This window comes from Diadema setosum, chromosome 13 (assembly GCF_964275005.1).
Source record: "Diadema setosum chromosome 13, eeDiaSeto1, whole genome shotgun sequence".
Lineage (NCBI taxonomy): Eukaryota > Metazoa > Echinodermata > Echinoidea > Diadematoida > Diadematidae > Diadema > Diadema setosum.
In genome coordinates this window covers 30952617-30978435 of record NC_092697.1, presented here as the reverse complement: position 1 = coordinate 30978435, position 25819 = coordinate 30952617, and the positions used below count along the sequence as shown (strand labels likewise).

Sequence of the window (25819 nt, the reverse complement as noted above, 5' to 3'; positions counted from 1 at the left end):
CTCGCTTGTCTCGTTCGTATGATCGTAGCCGATAGAATTCGTAATTTTGTTCGATTGATTGTTTATAATATTCTACGAAAGCCGAAGCACGTTACAGCCACAGAGAGGGGCAGGCACTTTCACACATGAAACTACATTGGGCAGCTGCGCGATATCTAGACCCCTCAACCATACTAACGTTAGATATCTAATGTTAGACATAGGCCTAGGTGCTACTAGTAGAAAGTCATGTTTTAGACATTCTAACAGTCGCTTCATCATCTCTCTGGGGGCACTTGCAGCGGTTGCCATGGTAACACAAGCTCAGCATCAACTACATGTAACACGTTAGACCGAGTCTGCTAGCGCTTAAACACTCGTTCGAGGTCTAGAATAGGACACTAATCTAACGTTAGACCTAACAGTAACAGTAACACTAGCTACAGGTTGTAGGCTAACAGTTAGTTATTAAAGACTAGATTCTAACTGGTTAAAGTAGAGATACTAGGCCCTACAGTAACAAATTGACTTGAGACTAACAGTTTTCTAACAGTTAGACAGCTTATCCACAGCACTGAGCAGATGGGTTCTATTCTAACGTTACGCCAGGTGTAGGCCCTAATATGTTAGAAAACCAGAAACTGTACTAGAATGCGTCTACGGGGTTCTAAACAAACAAGAGACTGCAACGTTGTTGCATTCCGGCTTTTATGTGGGGCAAAAACACTGACTGTTAAGAGTCTAACGTTACTAGACTCTAACGTTACGTGGTGTAGACACTAACGTTAACGTTAGGAAATGATTCGTGATTGGATGAACTGAAATTAGAACTCTAAACAACGCTACGTGGAGTTCTACATTAAAATCAGAAACATAAAACACGAAGTCTAGGCAAGTTTATAATGAACTGAATCTACACTTTTCACATTGATTAGACATCTAACGTTAACTAAACCCACCTCTGAAGCAAAGTCGAGCGCCAAATATCGAGGCATAGCTACCGACTACCGAGTTCCTGGACCTGAGTAGGCTGAGTGACTGTTGCTCTAAACTGGTTACCCTTTTGCAGCAGAGTAGGATCAAAGTGATTAACGTTACAGCTCTGCATACGAGTTATATGGGGAGAAACTGGATGAAATTAAGTCTTCTTCTTCTTCAGCAGCTCAGAATTGGAATACTTTCTACACAACATCCACAACCATTTCCGGTGCTATGCCTATGTACACGTCAAGGACAAGGTGGCAAAGTGCAGCTGGCCGGCTGGGTGGGTTCGGATGGGCCGTAGGCCTCCACTCCCCTAGCTAGCGCATAGCTTAGGCATGCAAAGCCGAAAGTGAATGCATCGCTGCGCACCCATGGCCCAACCTCTTTGATCGCTTACCACGTAAGGCGCGGTAATAGTGAGAGAGCTCAGAGATCGATCACCGATAAGAGGTGTTTGTAATCGCGGAGATCGTGATCGATACTTTCGTGTGAACGATACGATAGCAAAGACGATAATACATTATTATTAATTCCACCTCCGACTCTATTAAACAAGAAAAAGGGGTAGGCCTAGGCCTATTGAATTAATAAATGAAAGGATTTCACACTTATACTTGTTATAGGAATATTTTTTCAAAGAGAAACACAAGTTTAGAGAAAAAAAAAACTAAAAAGAAGCACCATGCAGGGTGGCAATGTTTGCCATTGCCCACAACAACAGCAACTAATGGAAGGCTGAAATGTTTTGGAGCATTCATAATGACGTATTATAGAAACCCCCTGGGACAGCGACTTCGTCCAATGACCCTATGGCATGACCCTTCCCCCCGCAGCCCCCCACCCCCCACCCTCAAAAACTTTCCGCGACCCCTGTCCATATCAAATCCCTACTTAAGGATTTGACCACACAATGTTTTACAGACATAAATTCATCGAGTTCAAATTTACCTTTAAACAAAAAGCGCAGTAAAATATCAGAATGGAATTAAAAAGAAATACTCTCACGATACAGTGACATTTTGCTATCGGCCATCATGAAACAAGTTCGTTGTGAAGTGACAATTTTATCGTCTTACAGGTTTTCTTCGGCCTTACATTTATTTCTTTGTTTTTCTTTTGTACAATCATTGTGTTTGTTTGGATTTATTGCAATCCACCACACTTCCACAGTTAAAATGAAATTCCGGCCGGGCCACTCTGTTATGTTCAAATTTTGATCTAAATAGAATTTGTATATTAAAAAAAGAATAAACGAAACGGAAGAACTAGTACCAAGAAAACCGCTCGTAAAATAAGAAAGTTGCAATAGGACTGCTGTTGCTCATGGTTTAAAGAAACAATAGGCCTATCGAGAAAGAGCTCAAACGCAAAAACAAATATATCCATTTTCATCAATTTGAAATATTTTGGACTCCTGAAAAACACATAGAATAATACAGTATATATATATATATATATATATATATATATATATATATAATAATAATAATAATAATAATAATAATAATAATAATAGACTATATGCAATAGTTTGATCTCTTCAAAATTACTTCGTGTTCTGTAACGAGTGCAGTGGCATTGAAAATATTTCATTTTTTTCTGTATCATTTGATGACATATAATTTTGAAAATTAAAAAATGGCGTTTATCTGTTCTTGCATTCCACCCTTTATTGTGATGTATAAGACAATGCAAATTAATTATCTATCGTGATAATGTCATCCCAATCGCATCCGGCGTAATGTCAATTGCTGATATCTACGAGCGAAATTTATTCTGTTGTGACATGAATGGAGTGAAAAAGAAAAAAATATATCATGTGTGTCTTCGTATCGAATTATACCGGTAGACATGTAGCTGTATAACAATAGCATAAAACTTTAGCCTTTATGGGAAAGAATAATTACATTTATATTATTGTCAAAAGGCATCTTTTTTTTTTCGAGCGTATTTCGATAACAACCAAAATAAATTAAACTTGTCGTAAGACCATAACTTTCTCTAATTTGTTTATGTGTGCAGTGCGACAACTATCACTGTTCTGTGAAAAAAGTGTTGTTGTTGTTGCTGTTGTTGTTTGGGTATGTGACCCTAAACTTATAGATTTTATTTTTTCCATCTATTATTATTTTTACAACCAGCTTTATTTTCCTTGCATATACGACAGGATGGTGCATGTGGAACGAACAGAAAGAGACCAAAAAAATATACAAAAAAAAAAAAACAGCTGAGAAGCAGAAAAAGGAGAAAAATTACAATAAAAGGGATTTTTTCAAGTTAAAATGGATTAAGTAATACGGGAAGAAACAAAATAAATCCATAGATGTTTATACACATCATGGATATAGGTTTTAACGCCGATACATTACCATGAGATGTAGGTCTGATCTTTATTATTATCATCTTGGTCCATTCATAATAAATTTAGTAACGCTTTATTACCTCTCACTTTATGGGACGTTTGTGAAAAAGAACTCCTTCCACAGATACCCAACTTGTCATTTTAATGAATTTCATTTGCCTTTAACCAGGACTAGATTTACTCAGTGCACATTTACTTTTGTCGGACCAAAATTTTGGAATAGCCCTATAGTGATAATTCAAAAGGGGCTTCAAATTTGAATGGCATTAAAGTTAAGAAAAGAATTTTCGTTTTTAGATATCTATAAAGATTCATTTGAACGTCATCATTTTATATATATATATATATATATATATATATATATATATATATATATACATATGTATATATTCTTTTCATATTCAAATAAAAAAAAATTTGGATGATTTCTCAATGATCGCAAAAGTACTGGAATATTCAATATCATTTTTCTCTCATGTAATGCGTATGGTTTAGCGGCTCCGTTCACCCATCACTTCCTGTCTTCATAATCGACATTGGGTTTTTTTTCTCTCTCTATTTTCCAACCATGTTATCAGTTCATTTTCATCTCTCTCTTCTCTCTTGTTCTATTTTCAGCATGACAGCGACTTCCTGTTTGGATTCATCTGGGTGTTTGTCTAGGGCTATTTTTTAGTTTTATTCGTAATTCGTGTAATTTATTTTGGAAATTAGTTTCTATAAAGTCGAAGATCATGATATATAGATTAAATATGTATAATCATTTTATCATGTTTGGGGGGAGGGGGAATGCACCCTACAAGCATTGCTTCTTCAGCATTCCTTCCCGTTTCCTGCATCTTCTAAACGTCATAGTGCTCTTTGTGCTTTTTCTTTTTTCACCCTATCATTTGTATAAATTCCATTTATCATATTTTGAAATATTTACATAATGTAGGACCTACTTATGTTTTATGTGAAAAAAAAATGTGTTTACAAGTTCTGCTGGAGATGGAAAAAATGAATGAATGAATAAATGAATGAACATTGTTTTCTCATATCAGATTTTTTTTTGTTTTGTTTTCAAGAAAGGTTCGTTTCATTTTTATCACAAATCAACTGTCATGGTAATATTTTTATGTAGCGAACAGTTATAGCACAGTTTACAAAGTACAGACGTACAATATGATACATATAATATCTATGTCTATATTGATTTATTTATCTCAATACTACAAAAAAGCCCCTCAAAATCTTTATTAAATACGACACTATTATAATACCAAAACCTCAATGATTGTGGTCTCCACAAGCAATATTATTCACCATCGATTTGTATACGCTTTTCTATTAAAATGTGATGAAAACTATGTATTTAGAGTCTGAAGGACTTTAACAATTCCCTCCAACGAACACCCCTTATACAGCTTATGGGATTGGCACTGATAATGCTAAGTGAGTTAACAAGAAGATAGTATTGCTATCAATTTAGCACATTTGCGTCATTGGTGTGTGCCGCTTTAATAGTAATTGTTCTACTTCCCAATTTTCTGTCGTTTGTACTTGAGCTATTTCGTTGTATAAAGGGTACAGTTTGGGATTCACAAAGTCCATGTGTGTACTTGGCGAGGTCTTATCATTTCCTTTCTATCGAACTGAAAAAATGATATCTAAGAAGCATGAACTTCTCATTTTGATTCATTGTTTATTCATTAACGCATTGATTGATATAGATTTATTCATTCAGTCAGTCATCCATTTATCCATTCATTCAGTCAGTCAGTCATCCATTTATCCATTCATTCATTCATTCATTTATTCATTCATTCATTCATGTTTATTCGAATAAAGCGAGGTATACCGTGTGCATGCTAGTGCCGGTCACCAGGGGTGAACCACAAGGGGTCGCTTTTCATCACCTGTTTTCCGGGTTTTTCGGGGGGGGGGGGGGGAGCAAGGCGTAAAATTTGTGAGCTTTTTTATACTTAATATGAATAAAACTGACTGAACACGAGGACATCAAAAATGGTAATCCGTCTTTCAGATCAAATATATCCATTTATTCACACTGCATACGTACATACATACACATAAATATACATACAAACACACACAAGCACACACACACACACACACACACACACACACACACACACACACACACACACATACACATACAACACACACTACATAATAAAAATGCTTAGTCAGGGGAATAAAACACTCAGACAAAATGGCTCTAATTGTACCGGAATGCACCGTATTTTGTTGATGGCTATAATTATAGACATTTTCGGCGCGCGAGATTTTCGCGCCATTTCAATTTCCTTGTCTTCTTTTGACCCGTTGGATACTGCTAGAAATGCTAAAACAATATTTTACACCTTACGCATTAGTCTTCAATGAACATCGCACAACAGCAGCAGAACATATTAATGGTATGCACATTGGTAAATATTGTAGCGCAATGCCCATACTTTGTGTCCATGCGTGCAGGTATACATTGTAGGACCTATATGGTATAACACTGGTGCTGGTTATATAGTGACTGGCTTTATCCTATTGTTATTTCAAATGATGTATTTCATGGAATCCATTCAAAAATTTGAAGAAAAAAAAACCCCAGAGAATAATGTGACGAGAATCAACGAGACACATGGGGAAAAAATCATCAATGACCTAAGCACACAAATCAATTCCATATTCAAAGTTTAACTACAGATATTACTTTATGGTTATGTAAGAATAAGAGGAAAGACATACACAGTTTTGCACATAGTAAGCAAGATCTGTGATATTCTTTTAATTTCAATTGTATTATCATAGATATCGACTGAATAATTTCTTGGCAGATATAATTGATAAGTATATTCCTTATTTTAATTCACAGCAGTAGTCAACTAGTCTAAATCAATTCAAGGAGTAATTTTACTACTAATAAAGCCTATAGCGTCTGAGATATACACCTACATCTCACGGTACAGTTGGTAATGATTGTGGGAGGACAAGATTTCAGTTTCTAATTACCAAATCGCTATCAAAAGCCTAAGTGAATCCGTTTAATTTCCTTTCTGGGATGAGAGAAGACAATTTTACTGTCGAAGACAATTACGAATGCGTTATGCAAATTTAATCAAATAGAATACTGTGCACTTTAATACGGTTATTGCTCAAGCTTACAGTAATTATAGAGAAAGACTAGAAAATAGAGAAAGTTTCCTGTGTGCTCAAGGCATTATAGTGTAGGCCCTAAATGGCAAATCAAAAGCAAAGCTATCATCTTTTCGCGTATTATGAACACTGCGTTGGCAAATGGATAATATACATTGCAAAAAAAAAAAAAGTCATCTGTGTTATAATACAGTCATCTCTTCTTTCTTATTATCTATCAACTTTTCGTCATTAATCATCCTCTGGATGTTGGAGATAACCATTCTTGAAAGACGATTCAAGATATCTCAAATAAATGCATGAAATTCATGTTGCCTTGTGTATGAAAGCAGATGCATAATGGCAACAGCGGAGAGTAATTTTAGGAAATGGGAAAAACGAAGGCCGTGACTTCACTCAGCCTACAACAAAGTAAATACGGGTGCTTTGTAAACAGCAACCACAGATCTAGACATAAACAAGCTCCTTATCTTTACTTACTCTTCAATTTATTCAGGCTGCGTAAAAAGCAAAAATAAAAAGTAATGATATTCAGTAATCATTCTTCAATATTATTATGGTTTATACCAGATGCTAGTATCATTCCAATATGACGTCTATCTTTGTAACTTTACAATACGTTTGAGGAAGCGCTTGAATTTTCTCCACAGAAGAAATGAAAGCCTCTCTGAATAGATATTTTGTCATACGCCATCTCATGTCATGAAAAGTCAAATATATAAACGAGAATTCTCTCAAATTCATTAAATTGGAATTCAAAGAAGTGTAATGCGGGGAAGGTATGCCTTCCAATGACCATCAGTTAACGTTCTGGGAGGCGAGATGCAAAAGGAGAGGAAAAATAACAATCGAAGACAACGAGGAGAGAAGAGAGTTTTCTGTCACATTCTGCACCATATTCCGAAAGTATATCCATGGAGTCTTGGCATGGCCCCAAGGTCTAGGTCTTCAAGCCGACTTTCCGTCCACGTAATGACCTTTGCTTGAGTTGAGAGAACACCATAGTCCTTCAAACAGCAGGATTGCTTCCAAGGCACAGTCTCCCAATCAAACGCCCTATAGCTTTTACACACGCAATATTGCAGTTGTTGATACGATTAGAATAGCACCATATATATTTTTTTGTTTGTTTAAATAATCACAGCGTCATCATATTGTCGTTGGCATAGGTCCAATCTTTCGTCATGTTTGCGGCCTCTTCTGCACAACGGGGATTTTCCTTCGTATAATGACCTTCTTCACCACTCTTTTCACCACTTTCCGTATGACTCTAGTCCTGTTTGATGTCAGTGGGAGCGTGCCGCTCCTTTTCGCTTCGTAAAACCTCTTCAAGAACGGCGTTTCTATGGACGCGTTTCGGGGTATATTCGTCAAGTTCCACGCGGGCCAGCGAAACTCGATGTTGAACTTGGTGGCCCAGCGGGCGAACACGGCCTTTTCCGTAATAAACTTGTGTCCCGAAGTCAGCTTCTCTTCGCTTCGCTTGTAATAGTCGCACTCGCGTAGGCCGTCCAGTTCGTAATAGTGATAGAGGGTCGTCGCATTCGGGTTCTCGCTGCAAAACGGAAACAAGGAACGAGTGAGAAAAGACAGGGCGATTAGAATAGTGGAAGTGATGCCTATGATAAGTAATTTTGATACAATAATCAAAATAATTATGCAATCATCTGCAGATTTCTCAACTATCCTATACGATTATCGTATTGGGTATCTCTGACTCTTGCTGGCGTATAATGAGGCAAGTGGCTGTATGGATGCATGTATGACAAAACGGGGGGGGGGGGGGCATTTTAGTGCGCAGATTTTTTTATTCTTTGTTCTGCGAAAGACGTCACTTTCTCTAGTTCAATTAAGAAAATTGGGGGAGAGAAATCGTGTATATATGTATATATGTATATATATATATATATATATATATATATATATATATATGTATATGTCTATATATATATATATATCTTTTAATCTTCTAATTGTGGCATAATATTACCTGCATCGCTACGTCATTGAGATGTACCAGACAATACATGTGCTTGCTCTATTTAAATCCTGTGAATCTCAACAGGAAACTTTAAGACGTAATAAAGACTATTTCGTCAAAAGCGTCATTATCATACGCTCAAACAAAATCAGAAATATACCGTTCATGGTTCTACAGAAGAAAAAAAAAAGAAATGCGAGCAATAAATGAATCAGAAATACCAAAAAAAAAAAAAAAAAATCGATGAAATGGACGTACATGCAGAAATTTTCTGGAGCCAGACCAAACACGTCGACCTTGTCACATACATCCACAGCAAACAACATACTCATCCAGCCAGTCGATAACCATGTCCGAGCTTCTTGCCTGTAGAGTAGGTGGGAAAAGAAAACATGTCGGTTGAATACTTTGAAAACAAGTATTAATCATTTTATCATTTTCCTAAATCAAGTAAATCATGAGTCCCCCTAACTTGGCCGGCTCTTTATTGTGTGCTTGCTTATCAACTTCCACGCGTTCAAATTATTCATAAAAAGAAGTTCGCAATTATTACAAGTTATATATATAATTGCTTTTGCCAAACCATGGTCACGAAAATATCCACACTTGATTGGCTGCAGTTCAGCTACTACCATGAAAACTGCAATATCAAAATACTGTAACTACTTCATGAAATTAACTGGGATCCAGATCGTTCCAGTAAAGAGAATGAGCACTGGAGTAAATCAATGCAAAAATATTAGATTGCCCGTGAAAAAGATGCCCTTTTGTTACGGTCAGCCTGTTTTCACATTCCCTCTTCATTTCAGCATATCATCCTCACCGTCACAAAATTTCCCTCATAAATTTCACGGTTAGTGTGATTGCCACCTAAAGTAGAAGGAAGAAATAATAGTATACCTGCGAGATGTAATATCCAAAAAAGTGATTTCAATTTCGTTAAATTATTTTCAAATTGGGCATGGACAGCAGCAGTATTACCGAATGGGTAGGCCTATATACAATCGATGGTAACGGCACACGACGGAATGGTCCCGATCTAAAAATATATTCAACGATTCTAAAAGAAGAATCATATTCTATTGACACTCTGCACGTTGAAATCAAGGTGATTTAATCCGCAAGGTGTCATTTTGTGAGCCATGTTGCACAATGTTATAAGAAAACAGCCTCATCACTGATCAGCAGATACAACTGCATGTCTTAAAGGAGACCTCCGGGTGATTTTCAGACTTTTACATTTGAACAACTATAAATTGGTTTCAGAATTTATAGTGATTTGGATGAGGAATATGAATGTTTTCAAAATCTTATAAGAAAATCACAATGAACAAGGATGATGACATGGCAGCTTCACCATAAGAATGCATGAGTTGGGGATCGATGAAGGAGAATAAAAGAAGAAATCGTGCATAAATTCCACACAGGTGAACTTGTTATTAAAGGAAACGGTACTGTATTGTAATGAAATTACATTGCTACATTTCTGAAATAAAAGTCTCCTATGTCACTATTCTTGTTCAGTGCATGGCCTAAGTTGTTTTGGGTTTTCAGAGTGTTGATTTCTCTGCTCAAGGATCACTATACATTCCACAAATCTTGTGTATACATAGAGCTGTCGATCTATGTTCTACGTGATATGAAAATTCTCTAGACTTCCTCTTAAACATCAGCAACATGAAATGGGTAAATAGACAGACAGAGAGGTTAAGAAAGATTAAAGGAAACCAAAGCCAAAATATTTGGATGGAGTGAAAGATAAATATGAAAGTGAAAGTGAAAGAAAAATATTAGTAGAACGCATCAGTGAAAGTTTGAAGCAAATCGGACTAACGATTCCAAAGTTTTGAATTCTTAAAGTTTCTGTGCCATCATCGCTGGATAAGGATACCACTACACTTCATGACGTCATTATGTTGACATCGATTGTCCGATTTTCCTTAAACTTTCACTGATGTCTGAGTTGTACTAATATTGCTGCTTTCAAATTCAGGATTGCTTGGCGGCAATGCAGGACTGGATGAGTGGCAATTTCCTGAAACTTAATAATGACAAAACTGATGTGATCCTGATTGGTTCCCGACACCAACACTCTGTGTTTGAGATGGACCACATTTCCCTGAATGGCCAGAATCTGTCGCTCTTGGAATCAGTTCGTGACCTTGGAGTGATCCTAGACAACAGATTGAATATGAATGACCACATCACAAGTGCCTGTAAGAGTGCCAACTACCATCTGAGGAACATTGCAAGAATTCGCAGATTCTTGTCTGAATCTGATGCAGTCAAGGTTATTCACGCCCTAGTATCGTCACGCATTGACTATTGTAATGCACTATTAGCTGGTCTGCCTAACTCTTCTATCTGTCGCCTCCAAAGAGTACAGAACAGTGCCGCCCGTGTTCTAGCTCGTGTGAGGAAGAATGTTCACATCACCCCAATACTAAGACAGTACCACTGGCTTCCAGTCAAGAAGAGGATTGAGTACAAGATTCTTACCCTTGTTTTCAAGGCATTACATGGCATTGCTCCGAAGTATCTTCAGGACTTGGTTACAGTAAAGCAGTCAGCTTACAGCCTACGTTCTTTGTCTTCGACGGTGCTACATGTTCCCAAAACTCGGACAACCTACGGGGATCGCGCCTTCCTCTATTTGGCTCCTTCACTTTGGAATAAACTTCCGGATAATGTTCGTAACATACACAGCCTAGATACTTTTCAACGACATGTCAAGGCATATCTTTTTGCTCAATCATATGATTAGGGTTCTTTTTTTTTGTGTGTGTGTGTGTGTGTGTGTGTGTGTGTGTGTGTGTGTGTATGTGTTTTTCTTCTTCTGTTAGGCGTTGTCATTGTATTTTATTGTTTTGTATGGTATGGCACTGTATTGTAATGTACTATTTATTTGTACCTTTTCTATTTTCTTAAGAGAGAGCAGAAAGCGCTTTGAGTAGTTTGTAACTGGACATAGCGCTTTATAAGAAATTACTTATAATAATAATTACTTATAATTTCACTCAAAGCTGTTATTCAGGATTAGGTTTCCTTTAACATCAATACATGCAGCCACATAAATTGACATAGAATGTGTATAGAGACAGACAGATTGAGAGGGAGAGGGAAAGATTAGGAAGGAGACAGCGGGAAACTAGAGACAGAGAATACACAAGCAAACAAAGTATCGGCGAGTCGCATACGACATGTCGTCTGCTAGACTTTGCCTCGCGTCTGCAGTGACAGGCAGCTGATACCATACACGGTGTCGGCCCCTGGAGAGGCAAAGTCAATTTACGTCATCCGACAAACCAGTGGGTATAACGTGACCTTTTTACCTGGCGCATAAGGCTTTGTTGTATACGCTTGGAGACTGCTTTCATGTCCATGCGCATATATGAATGTATCGAATAATGCGATAGTGTGAAAGGGCGAATGTGCACGTGCTTGCATGGTTATAGATGTAATGCATTGATCTTCATGCAGAGGCGGATCAGTTGCATTGGTATACAGTAATCGGCTTAAACTGGTTATTGCGATTGTGAATGTAACATTCATGTTCTATACCCTCGAGGCTACCCTCCCCCTCTTTCTCTCGCTTTCTGTGTCTGTCTGTGTGTGTGTGTGTGTTTGGCAAGAGACGGAAAAACAAGATGATTCGTACCTGCTTAAACCTGTTTCTGTCTGGAAGAGACTCTCGGCAATCTTGACTTTATCGGGGGTGAGGAGGAAGAACTCTACCTCTGGATACACCTTGGAGAGGTTGCGAGCACTCTTGAAGTACATGTCAGAGGCCCTGTTAACGTTGACGTTATACAGCCAAGGAACTACGATCTGTAGCGGTGACGAGACAGAGAAAGGCAAATGACGTCAACTTTGGTTTCCTGCATTAAATGGGTCTTGAACGTCGATGAACATTATTCAATTCACGGGGGATGGGGAACGATTGAGGACCACGAAAGAATCATTTTGATGATTTTGATTGACCTTAATGAAACCTGAGCAGCAACCTGACGTATTTTGAAAGATTTTTGTAACATTCGGCAATTACATATTCTTCACGATGTCTATAATACTACCTATTTTCATGTTTTCTGCTGCATCTTACTGGGGCAGAGTTGTTCGCATGAGGCCTACTACAAAACATCTTGGTGAGCATGAACTTCACGACATTGCAACAAATGACAAAATTATGAGTGTATGAAACACAGAATCATGATAGAAACAAAAGTGAGTCAAGAAAATTGCTATCATAAGCAATTACAATACTTTCAATGACTTCAATATCTCTTTTACTCTTTCTTTCTTTTGTCATCGTCATGCTTCATTATTGTGCAGCGTTCTATCAATTTCACTCTGTCAGACAATTAGTGTCACTATGATCATTGATTTGCCCTTACTTTGATAATTGTTTAAAAACTCACAGTAAAAAGTATTATATTATTTTGATGTCATTCGTGAAAAACATTGTCATAGGTCCACTCTTAGCGATGATTTAAAAGAAAAAAAAAATCGGCGGTCAAACATCGCAGTACCGTCATGACCGTAGACGAACCTTTTCAGCTCTGGTGGACTGGTTGCGGAGAATCTCCGCCTGAAGCTCTTGACTTGTGTTGAGCACTTTAAGGTTTACGTGGCCCACGATTCGGATGGTCGTCCGAATGCCCACGTCAGCCTCGTAACCCGTGACGGGAGCCGAGTTCATGCGTAGGACGCACGGGTAGCTGTCGATCTCGGCTCCTGCCGAACTGTTGACGAGATGACCCGAACTGGACACGAGCGCGCACTGCGAGCACCGAAGACGGAGACTCTGTATGAAGAAAAGGCAACGACCATAACGTAATGATAGTAAATGTGCATAATAAATTCCATTTCCTCTCCACATGGGTGTATAAAGCATGTAAAGTATATCAATTCGGAGAGCACAAAGGCGTAGACGTACAGGCTCTGTCCAAATCGATCGTAATGGTGAAAGCATTGTACTTGTATACAGTAATTGAGGAAGTGAGAACGTCGGTATACTGTATGCGCGCTCATACAGACCGGTCTCAATCTGATACAAACTTAGTAGGCCTAAGTGAACGTTAGAGATGGAGACTTCATCTTTTGATAATCCTGTTTCAGCTAATCTGATTTGTTAGTTCAAAGGGTTTTGCAATAGGAATTTATTATTACAGGAATTGGGATGATGTCCTATACGGCTACTCACCTCTCCAGTTTGAATATTGTAATACCCCTCGACAACGGGAGGTGGAGTTGGCTTAGCGGTAGCATTGACATAGTGTACTGAAGTTAAATCCACTGCTGTTGTAACTGGCACTCGGGAGTCATTTCCTCCATATTTGTGTCTTGAATGCCGACCGGCATCAACAATTTCTATCTCCTCTCGCTCCTCCTCCTCCTCCTCTTCTTGTTCTAAAATATGAAACGTTCTTTGTTCCACAAGATTTCGGGATTTCCCTGAGTCGGCAACAGCGCCGAAATCGTTCGACCTGCTTAGAACGATTCCTTGCCAGTCCACGACCTCGTCTTGAGCAGAATTCGAATCCGCTCGTTTTCCCGCCACCCTGACGTCGTCTGCTCTGTACAGATGCAGGGCCGCTATGTCGTCTGCTATGACGGCTTCCTGGCCCCGCGAAAACAAGACGCTGTAGAAACCCGAAGAGCGCCCCGCTCTGGTGGACCCATCGTGCGTGCGGACGTCTGTCCTCAGGGTATAGAATACATAGACGGTAACGGCTACCACGGTATACCACAATGTGAGCAGTACCAGACGACTCCGTGTCTGAAATGACAATAAGGAATATTTCATTTCAAAACGAAGAACAAAAACAACATCAAAAGAACAAAATCAGAGCAAAAATAAAATAAGTGTTGTATTGAGTAGGTCTGCGTCTTTTTAGAGGCTTTGGAAGACTGGTGCTTGATGAAGAAGGTTCAACTTTATAACCTTGTATTATTCTAACTCATGTTTGCAATGATTGAGCTAGTTAGAGAGTTCACACGGCCTACAATGGCCTATACAAAGTTAGTTAACCAGGGAGTAGATCTTTCTTTCTTTTTTTCAGAATATCAATACTTTTACTGGTGGAGCATTTAAGTGTCATGATGTTATTGTGAAGAACTTTACAGAGTATGAGACGAAATAATCATCAAGTAATCAGGACTAGTCATTGCAGTATACACAGAGATTCTGTCCTTCTTTATTCGCTTTGATGTTTGAGCAACAGCTCACGTCAAAGCGAAAGAAATTGCTAGCTAACAATCCCCTGTCTTACCTTTGCAATCATAACTGAAAATAAGCAGTGATAACTCATTCAATTAAATTTAATTCGATTTAAGTGTATGTACACTTTCGACGAAATATAATAGCATATGAACTTCACTTTTTCACTTCACACCGATGGAATAATGTAGACCATACCATACTTTGTGATATGAACGGAATACAACAATAGTGGAACATCAAAATAATGAAACATTGTTAAAAAAAACCCATCAAACTATGTGTTCTTTTGACATTATAATCATAACCCTCGTCACGTAATAGGTTTGTTGAGTGACATCTAAATTTCACTCGCCAAACTATACAGCAAACTTTGTCACAAAATGAGAGAAAGGGGGGGGGGGGGAGGAATGGTGTGAAACATTGTAATCCACATTAAGAAAGGTAACGAACGTAATGCGTTAGTCTTATCATTGCCGTAGGTAATGTTTCACACCTGCTAAAAACCGATCGACGGGCACTCCAAAACTCCGATTATAATTAAAAGAACACATACAACACCACAAGACCTCTACAGGAATACCCAGAAAGACACACTGTAGATTATCACTATTAAGAGTTAAAAACTACTAAAAAATATATTATTCTGTTGAGTGAGCAGAATCATAATCCATGGCATTACATGAGAACAGCATCGTTTTTATGATTACTATGCTATGGAAGGTAAAAATCGATGTTGTTCTCTTCTTAATCAGTGCTATTTGTTTGATTATACTACTCATAGGCAGAGCTTACTCAATCATGTTCATCAGGCGGTTATCCACTCACATGCAGTCACGTGGGACATTATTTTTAAGCGAAACATAAAAAGTTTCCATCTCACAGTAAAGACACATTCATAGTCGAAGGGGGTGGTCATTTGCATTTATATCTGGGAGGACGTTTTGCTACCAAGATGGTTGTTGCTATATAGCCATCAACATGAGACACAAAAAGAAAATCTGAGGAAATGAGGGACGAAGTTTGTGCGAGAGAAGACTGCCGTGACCTTTCAAAGCGTGACATTCTTATGGAGAAAGAGAGAGAGATTGTGAGAGGGAGAGGAAAAAATGAGATTGAGCTTGGCGGTAGATCGCATCATCCCCCTTCTGCCGCTAAATTTGATGAATGTACAGCTGGTCCCTCCGTGCGACAGCGTTGGAGACGCCAGATTTAGCATCACTCTCTCACGCCCTATTCCTAGCTTCCCTCCCGCCCAACAGCGGCGCATACATTACTCCGTGTTTGCTTACGGTCTGGCAGTGTCTGGGATGCCCTATACCTGATCCAATGAATTCAGTCCCAGGGACAGTGACGTTCGCGGATCGGTTAGATTGCATTGAGTGATGTCATTGATTATGATATTAGGCTACATCAAACTTTGCTTGATTAGAATGATAACTTTCGAGTCCGGCCCGTACCCAATTGACTTTATCTCAAACGCAAGCATTTTTTTTCTACGTCATATTCCAGGCAATCACAAACTAAAAAGCCAGATTAGCTTTACAAATTGACATAAATTCTATATATAGACTTTACTATCAAACCTCTATTATATAGAACATGATGACAAAAATGGAAGGCTTTACGAGAATGATAATGAAGGAGCAAGCAGAGGCCATTGGCCTTTCTATACGACTGGGATCCCACATGTGATTTTTATTTTCATTCTAGAATACACTTCCAAGAGAAAAACAGGGGAACCATGGAGGGGAAATGGTAGGAACTGCAGAAAAAAAGGTTATACTTTCAGTGCATTTTAATCATTCTTCAAATATCTATAGAGGTATAAAAGACTGCATACTGCTATCTTTGCAATAATGATGATGATGATGATAATGATGATAATAATAATAATAATAATAAGAATAATAACAACAACAATAATAATAATGACAACAAAAGATAAACATAATGATGATAACATGAAGAAGAATATTTATAATATTGATTGTTAATATAAGTAGGGTTACCATTAACATAGTTTCTATTACCGTGATGGCAGTGGATTCTGACATTTTCTATAATCAAATTCTCAATATATACGTTTAAAAGGAGTTTTTTTTTTTCATCCCGTAGCGCTTAGAGACATTTCATTAATGCGCTGTATAAATGTTGTGAATTGTTATTATTATTATTATTATCATTATTATTATTATTATCATTATCATTATTATCATTATAATCATTGTCATTATTATTTCCTGGAGTGCTATCGTCGGCGACAGTCGCATCCTCTTACACCACGCTCCGCCTCACCTTTCTTCCAATGCCCTTAAAATACAGACATTCACTGGGAACGAGGCTGTGACGAAATACTGTAATAACTTCAAATAGAGAGAGTTCAGCAATTTACGTCACAGTACTCAACGCTATATACTGTTAATATTGTCTGCCAGATTGTGCACCATACAATAATGTGCTGCAGCCCTCTCGCATTCGGTTACGCTTGATGCAGAAAGATGAACCTTCAGCAGAAGGTGGTACAAAGCATAGAAATATTAACGAGGTGCTTCTAACACACTGTCTGAAGCTCGTTGTTATAATACCATGCACTGAAATCGGGCAGAACGGAGAATATTATACAAGAACGGTAAAGGCAGGGTGAATAATATTTCTCCTGTTGGGGTGTCATAGAGATAATATTGACCTTGGCACTTTTGTTCACTGACACGAGCGACGTATCACCGCCTTATAGTGCTTTAAAAACTCTGGCCCACAAGACCTTGATAAGATATAATTTGTTTGTTTTTTTTTTTCTTTTCTGGCTGAGTTTCTTTTTACTTTTTTTAATTATCGAAATAATAAGACCAACAAAAACACTCTCTCATGCCTTGTGAGAGGACTGTGCGGCTTTATTTGTGGTGTGTGTGTGTTGCAGATGTTTATATCGATATCGAGTATCGATTCAGGCGGGCTCCACATTCTGAAAGATACTGTCGTGTAGCAGAGTCGTTCATTAACCGGAATATAGATGACAGATGAGAAGACAATGCAGACTGATTTTTGCTTTCTTTGACTGTCACAGTTGAAGAATATTATATAATTCCCAGGTGAACGAAATTCCAGATCAGTCGCCGTATTCGAGAAACATTCATCACTTTGAATGGTGAACGGGGGGGGGGGGGGGAGGCGGAAGGGGGGAAGGGGGGGGAGGGGGAAGGGGGGGTTGAGGATAAGAGAGGGAGAAGAGAGAGACGGAGGGGGGGGGGGGCGTGAAATAACAGCACCTATATTGGGAAGCGCAAATCGTTCGATATCAAAGCCATCTTCCCCGACTGCAAATAGCTCGCGTCGAGCTACTATCGCGATGTCGAATGTATTTCCATATCTGGCACGCGAGAGTCAGTATACTGGTAATAATATACGCCCACATGCAATAATCCACAGCCACGGATTCAACTGCATCTATCCGAGCAAAGCACTATAATCTGTCATGTGTTTGTTATCCGAGACCGCAGACTTAAGGCCTACACGGTAAAGAACAGAAGATATTGCTGTCTTTGTCGGTGAAAATATCACACCGAAAGAGCATCATATAGGTAGAAGTCCGCCGTTATTAAAACAACAGAAATAACAACAAAAGCATAACAAACGGCAATATTTTCTGTTAAAGGAACGCCCTCTTTGATGAAAGTTGAGATAATTATCACAATAAATTAGGGCCAATATTATGGCAGTCTCATCCCTTTCAAGGTTATGATAAAACCTGGAAATTGAGAAACTGATTGCGTTAGTCTTCCAATCTGCCGAAAACACCGAAAATATGAAGAAAACAGCAAAACAGAAATAAAAAGAATCCTTGCCAAACTGAATGGCAGATCTGAAACTGGCGTTCTGCTTCTAGCTTCTCACTTTTCTAACGTGGAAAGCAATAAAGGATCGATGAGCTGGAGGATTTGGGAGATGACGCAAATGTTCATTCTTGGTCATTTGTCCACATCTTTTCTGCCCCTGCAACCAATATTAACATGAAATTCGTGGATTCAGGTTGATTGGAGTTCGCATTGGGCGGCTCTTTACACAGCTTATCTTTTTATCTATATAGTTGTACTTTAGAAGTCTCCATAATGTAAAGACATTGCCAAATAATGTTAGTGTTATTGACATAGAATGGAACCATTGAATAACTTTCGGCTGAATTGATCAACATTCGGCAAAAGGTGACGTTTTATCTTCTGTTGGTAAAAATCACACAAAGTATTTGTGATTATACATTAACCCGCACCCCTCCCCCCTCCATACGAGAACAGTTTATTGTTGAATACAGGATGGTGCCCCACTGAAATTATTGAAAAGCTTGCTTCCAAAAGGCGCTAAATCCATCATTTTCAATGGATTTAGCGCCTTTTGGAAGTAAGCTCTTCCTGGTCGCTGACGAAGAATGCGATGACTAACCTGTTTGGTGTCTTGTTTCTAAAACATGCGCTTTCCTCGCCAGGTTAAAGCGTTTTAATGCAAACGGAGGTTTCGAATTCTTTCAATATTACCACAAACCATCATGGAAGAGCTCATGACTGAACTCCTTCAGAAGGAATCAGGGAAATACTCTTAGGATAAATGTTATCAGAAATCCTGGAACAAGATGTTTCTACCCATGATCTCCCTAAAGAACCAGATGTAAAAGTGAGTACGTAATCACACTTGTGTATTATTATCTTCATCATGAACATCATCATTGTTGCCATCATGATCATCATGGTCATCATTATTTTGTCAACAAAGAGCTGTAATCGACACTCATACCTGCATGCCTTAATAGTGGACACCTCACCTATATACACATAACGGCGAAGGGAAAAGAAATGATGTCTCAAATGCTGCGTTACTGTGCTGAGAGAGACGGTTCCTCAATGCAGAGAGTGTTTAATACATAAAGGACCTGTAAATGTTGCTAACTCTCTGGCATATTACGGAAAGAACAAGCATTCTGTAAAAGAAGAAACGTAGGAACAAACATTCTTAATGTACCGTGAACTGATCTTTCGGTCTATGAAAGGGAAAAGTGGTCACACATGGTCACTCCTTTCCTTAAAAAGACACGGAAATATCCCTCATATTAAAATGAAATAAGGACGCCATTCTGCGCAGGAGGAAGCGCACGAACTTTTTTTAATACTGATTTTGCCAAGATGCTGCTTGTTAATTTTCATAGGAAACGGTGGCAGTGAAGGGAGATCGAGGAAGGGTTTTATTCAACTTATACAACAATGGCGTCATTCTGAAAGGTATCCCCCTTAATGTCAGTGATACTATCAGCCATAGACGCAATCGAAAATCAAAATGCATATTGCCAGAGCTACATCTTATCTTATCTTGATGTCACGTAACACCCTGTAAACTTTTTGCCTGTTATTTCTGTCGCCATCAAGCACACAATCAAAGAAATGAAAACAAAACTAGACAAAACGGTTAATATACTGTGCCCCTTTTTGTCACACAAAAATGATTTTTGGAAAAAAAGTCAAACAGTACAATCAAACATACTAAAAATTTTAAATTAGTCGGCGCGTCAAAGCGGAAGAGGATCATTTGTTATGGCCAATCAATGTTGGTATCAAAATCGCTGCAACTCTTTTGGAAACCTAAAAAGCTCTTTGCTACATTACAGCTGAAACAGAATGAATTCATTTCTATGACCGCTAACTTAATTCATTTTTTTTCGGCATGTGCTTTAGTGAACATGATGGCGCCGGATGATTTTATTTCTTCCTGTAATGTGTCTTGTTCTCTGCTTCCTCTCCGTGTGCACGGGAGGGGATGGTAACGAAATGTAATGGACGAGATATCAAGCCAGTCATTTTTCCAATAACGCTCAATCGAGATTCTGAAATCGTGGCGTTCCGCTACCACTTAATGCTCACGGAATGATGGAAAGAGAGAGAGAGAAAGATAGAAAGGGAGATTGAAGACATAGCGATGGAGGGAGACAGGGATAGAAAGATAGCATTAGAGGGGGAGAGGGAGGCGAGAGGGTGATATCACGCATCACAAAATTGTCGTCGCGATTTTATTCAATAATATAATATTTTTTGATCAGGGAGGTGGAATATCTCTTCCACCTCCCTGCTTTGATAGCCCTCTGCCCTATGCAATACTTAGTCTTCACACTATGAAAAGAAGATGTTCACGGGCAAGTGAGAATTGGGCACGGGGAATATGGCCTCTATCAGTCCAGACACGGTCAAAGTTCTTCGTTTTTGCTAAGGAGCTGCACGCTCATGCAACATGCATGCCATTCTTGCCCGGGGGCAGCAGACCACCTTCTGCAATGTGCTAAAATGCTTTTACTATTTATGATAATTGCAGTCATCAAATTACAATACACTGAGAGGGAAAAACGATAGAGCTGGGAGAGTGCCTAACTCCTTACTGCACAAGTCTGCATCATTATAAAATAATTCATAGTACGGTAATTTACAAACGCGTACATAGTGTCAGCTATATACATGATATATGACTATGCCTTCCGCATCGCTTTACGGCACAACCTCCATAATATGATTACACGTAACCAGTTCAATACGATATTCTAGTATTTCCACTGATTTTACAAAGGAGCCACAAGATTTTCGTATAGTTAATTACTTAAAGAAGAAATCCACTCCAAAACTTCATCAGTTTCATAAAAAATCTCTGCAGCACAGTGCAAAAAATGATCAAAATTGGATAAGAAATAAGGAAGTTATGACATTCTAAAATTTCATTTTTTCTTCTGAAAACACTTCTTGCCCAGTTGCTATGAATGTTCAAATCAGTAAGTTGATGATGTCATGTTCTCACAATTCATTCATTTCATTATGCAGAAATGACAAAAATCTCATATTTAAGCTGTACAATATATTGTAATGATCTATCTTTAATAAAACCACGCAAAACAAGAAAGAACAAAATGTTACCTCTGATAATATTTTGGTATGGGAATATGCTTTCTCCTGTATTAGCTAAAAATAACAGTTTTTTTTTAATATTTTGTATATACATGAAAAATTGTGAGGGCATGACATCATCAACTCACACATTTAAATTTTCATTAGAACTGTTCAAGAAATGTTTCCGAAATTCCTTATTTCTTATCAGATTTTTGTCATTGTTCGAACGTTCATTAGGGAATTTTTTTTTTCTCTTTCTTTTGGTTGTTTGGGGTTTGTTTATCATTATTATTATTATTATCATTATTATTATTTTTTTTTTTTTGGGGGGGGGGGACTGGTGGATTTCCTATCTATGGACGGCGACACGTTCTGATCGTTAATGCCATGGATGCTAAATGAGCGTGTCTGGTCTCGTCACTAGTCTCGTAAGTTGCGAGATTTTCTAGCCACAGTAACGAGAAGGACGATCACTCACCTTACACGATGTCAACCTTCGCCACCAAGAGCGCATCTTGGCTCCGACCAGGCAGGCGGCACCGTGTCCTTGCAAACCACTCGCCTCGTCTTGTCACTCACAATCTCATCTTTCAGTAAATCATCATCTTCCCACTAATGAGCGTCTGATCATTTGCCGGTGAGGGCGTGACGGAGCTTAATATTTCTCCCAACGAGTCCGCCGATAATGTCCGTTGACGCTTTTTCACACCTTTTGACTATAATTCCCTGCCGCAATTGATGGAGCTCTCTTGCGGTGGCGCCTGACTTCGGTAGGTTCTCCGGTCATTGTTAAAGGTGGCGCCCCATCATTGTGCTCCCTGCAAAGCATTTAAAAAGGAAGAGAAGAAGAAGAAAAGAAATGCATATGGCTCAGTCTCAGGGTGTACGCATACCTCATACTACGTAGGCGGGCACGAAAGTCGTCGCCCCATTTTCTTGATAAAGCCGCAGACATCAAAGTCGAGATAAATGCAGAGTTACAGTATGTAGTCTGCTCGAAATTTTCAAATCTTGACATCTTAGCTGCTTGCTCTCTAACTATTAACCCATTCCTACGGGAACCTGGCGGCCTGTGTATCAAATCTATGGGGATTTCAGAATTCTGCATGGAACGGGTTAATGTCAAAGAATCATTTGAATTACGTTTCAGTTTTCATGACAAATAATTTTTATGACTATACAATTTCGAATTGCCTTGTTATAATATGTTGCAATGATAGCATCCTGCATGCTCAGCTGCATCTGAATTTCGAAGCCATTATTCTAACACATGCACTGTGTTTATTTGGTTGCCAGCTTACTTGCCCTTTTTTTCTTGGGGGGGGGGGGAGGGGTGGTAGTTTTTTCTTTAATAACATGAGGACAATTTGAAATTTGTGAGTCTAAATAGGAAGGTTAGAAAAGCCCCCGACTCCCCCCCCCCCTCCCTCAAAAAACAAAACAAAACAAAACAAAACAAAACAAAGCAAATGGAAAGCGATCAATGTTAAGCCACTTTCTTAGGCTATTATGTTATTTATGATTATCATGAGTCATACGACGATTTGATTGGCTGCTCATAGAATAGGTGTTAAATATGAATTAAAAGACAAAAGTAAAAGATAGAAAGAGACATCATATGTGAAGGTTATGATGTGATTCTCACAGAGAAATTTCTGACAAGAGCGTGAGAAAGCGAATGGGGATGAAAAATGGGAAGTGGCGAGAAAGGACTGAAAAAAAAAACAGTGAAAAAAAAATTAAACAATAGCATTATATCAAATATAAATTCGCATTTGTGGAACTGCCAGAAAAGCACGGACATGATAGAGTACACCAGATATATTGCACTTGTGCATCCTGGAACAAGATAAGAAAAAACAAAACGAAACAAATGCTTATGCATTTACTACTGACTCTATGGCGAGGTGATAAGGACAAAATGTGATTTGACGGGGAAAAGCGGAAACTCATATAAGCTATAACATCTTCGATAGGAGTCTGTGGGTTTCAGTGTTAGTGCACTCTTGAAAATTAATATGTGTTATGATATGACTGGTGGAAATGTTCCCCCAATTTCATCCACTCTCACTCAATCAGTTTTCTCCTCGGCTATCCCACTTTGCCGAAATAACGGAACAGCAATGCATTTGAGGGCTTGTTGTTATTGCTGTTGCTGTTATTTTTTTTAGGGGGGGGGGGATAGGGAATTGACGGATGCATGGTTAGTTGAAAAACAGAAGCTGCAGACTAAACCTCAAACGTTTTTCCGATGTGTTACTCCTATATACCAGCCGCACTAATGACAAACATCCCTCGCTATACGTGCGTGGGACTAATGGCAAGGGAGCTACCTAATCCCAATGTCCCGAACATCGGGCAATGACGGAATGGTATGATCATGGAGGGTCCATGGTATGATTATATACTCAGTGACGCACACAAAACCCATTTGCGACACGTATTCTGTTATTTCTTTATGCAGAGCGTCATTTGATGTATTACTGTACTGCAATTTTCTACTTCAATGTCAGGTAACAATAATGACCAATGTGATCGTATCTATAGTTTAAATATAACATGATCTCGATTATGGTTAAGCCCTGACCATTTTACAATTATCGCTGCTGCTGTGAATGCGGACGCAATATTGCTCCTACTGTATAAATGACAGTACCTTAACTCATCGACTACCATCTAGTAGTCACGTGCAAAGGAAAGTGATATTTCTCATTTTTGTGAGGAACAGATTAAATATCACGATATCATGTGATTTTTCTGTGCACTGCAGTGGAATGTTTGCGCGGCGAAATGACCCTAAAGCATTTTAATGTTTGTCATGAATGCAGCAGATAATTGCTGAATTGTTATTTTCAAGGTCATAAAGACCTTTTACAGTAATTATTATTCCCAACCACTTCTTCTGTCACACCATGTTAAAAAGCTGGTCGATATTATTCATATATTTCATTCTTAGCTTAACATATTCTATTCTAACAAACAAGAAATTAATGATTTCCTTACAACAACTTAATAGACGAAGACTTATGATAAGGAATATCTTCAAAATAATAATTAACCCTCTGCGTGCCATAGTTATTACCTGTCCATGAATTTGTGTGTGAAATTTGTCTGTGAAATTTGTGCATATTATTTGACGTATTGGCACAGAAAGGGTCAATGACCATATTTGTATGTATATAAGCCAGTGACGATAAACCGAAAGACCGAAAACGAAAACCAAGATATAGCCACAACAAAGAAAATTCGACAAAAAGACCGAGAAAATGGAGTGTCAGGACAAACGAAACATGAGATCCGTTTAGTGAAATTCAACATTTAAAAAAAAAAATCATTTCTGCATGGGGTGGAAAGCTCCTTGCTTCTTTAATAGATACAAGACTTATGCTAACACAAAGTTTTGATCCTTGTGAAACTGCCCTTAAAAACTGTTTAATCAAATCATCCCAGTCACCAACACAGCTCAAACTGGCTAACCGGAAATCACCGATGCCAAGTGGAAGGGCGGCGGCGTTGACCACTTGACAAGGAATTCAAAATTGTGCTGCTATCTCGATTCTTTAAAGATTCATCACTTATATATGTTAATGTAGCAAAATGTTGTTGTTTTCTGTTTGAAACATTGTTTATTTCCCGCATCTCACAGAAGAGGAAGAAGGTATGTGTTCTTCACAAACCACTGCAACATCATCATCATCATCATCATCATCATCATCATCATAAAATCACTATATACTACTACTACTACTACTACTACTACTACTACTACTTCTACTACTACTACTACTACTACTACTACTATTACTATACTACTACTACTACTACTACTACTACTACTACTACTACTATACTACTACTACTACTACTACTACTACTACTACTACTACTACTACTACTACTACTACTACTACTACTACTACTACTATACTACTACTATTACTGATATTATAATTATTATTATTATTAGTAGTAGTAGTATAATATAATACATCCCTGTCCTATACTTCTGCACTTGCAAAGAGAAATGTGGATTGAGTGAAAGCAGCAAAATTATTAGAGCACATCAGTAAAAGTTTGAGGAAAATCGGATAATCGACGTAAAAGTTATAAATTTTTAAAAGTTTGGTGTTTTGGATGAGGAGACTACTTGAGTTTATGACACCATGTGTGGACAGCAATATTATAAAGAAAATATAAAGAAAATTCAACATGCTTCCACTTTTCTAGCATAA

General features: G+C 38.2%; 1 protein-coding gene across 1 annotated transcript; it reads right to left on the bottom strand.

The window, feature by feature from the left end:
* Window positions 1-7657: 7657 nt before the first annotated feature.
* LOC140236583 (uncharacterized) lies at window positions 7658-22397 on the bottom strand. Its single transcript, XM_072316509.1, has 6 exons — window positions 22066-22397; window positions 13660-14235; window positions 13006-13260; window positions 12115-12284; window positions 8715-8822; window positions 7658-8030 (listed from the first exon to the last, which is right to left on the bottom strand). Exons 1-6 carry the CDS (start codon window positions 22099-22101, stop codon window positions 7658-7660), a joined length of 1518 nt encoding a protein of 505 aa, XP_072172610.1. The 5' UTR covers window positions 22102-22397.
* Between the last annotated feature and the right edge of the window lie 3422 nt (window positions 22398-25819).

What these genes read in the sequence shown, in the direction of transcription:
- LOC140236583 (XM_072316509.1), bottom strand. Translation starts at nt 22,101, where the DNA reads ATGCGCTCTTGGTGGCGAAGGTTGACATCGTGTAAG. An exon ending in GAAGGTTGACATCGTGTAAG is followed by an intron (nt 14,236 to 22,065) that starts GTGAGTGATCGT and finishes TTGTCATTTCAG; the next exon opens with ACACGGAGTCGTCTGGTACT. An exon ending in AGTCCACCAGAGCTGAAAAG is followed by an intron (nt 12,285 to 13,005) that starts GTTCGTCTACGG and finishes TCACCGCTACAG; the next exon opens with ATCGTAGTTCCTTGGCTGTA.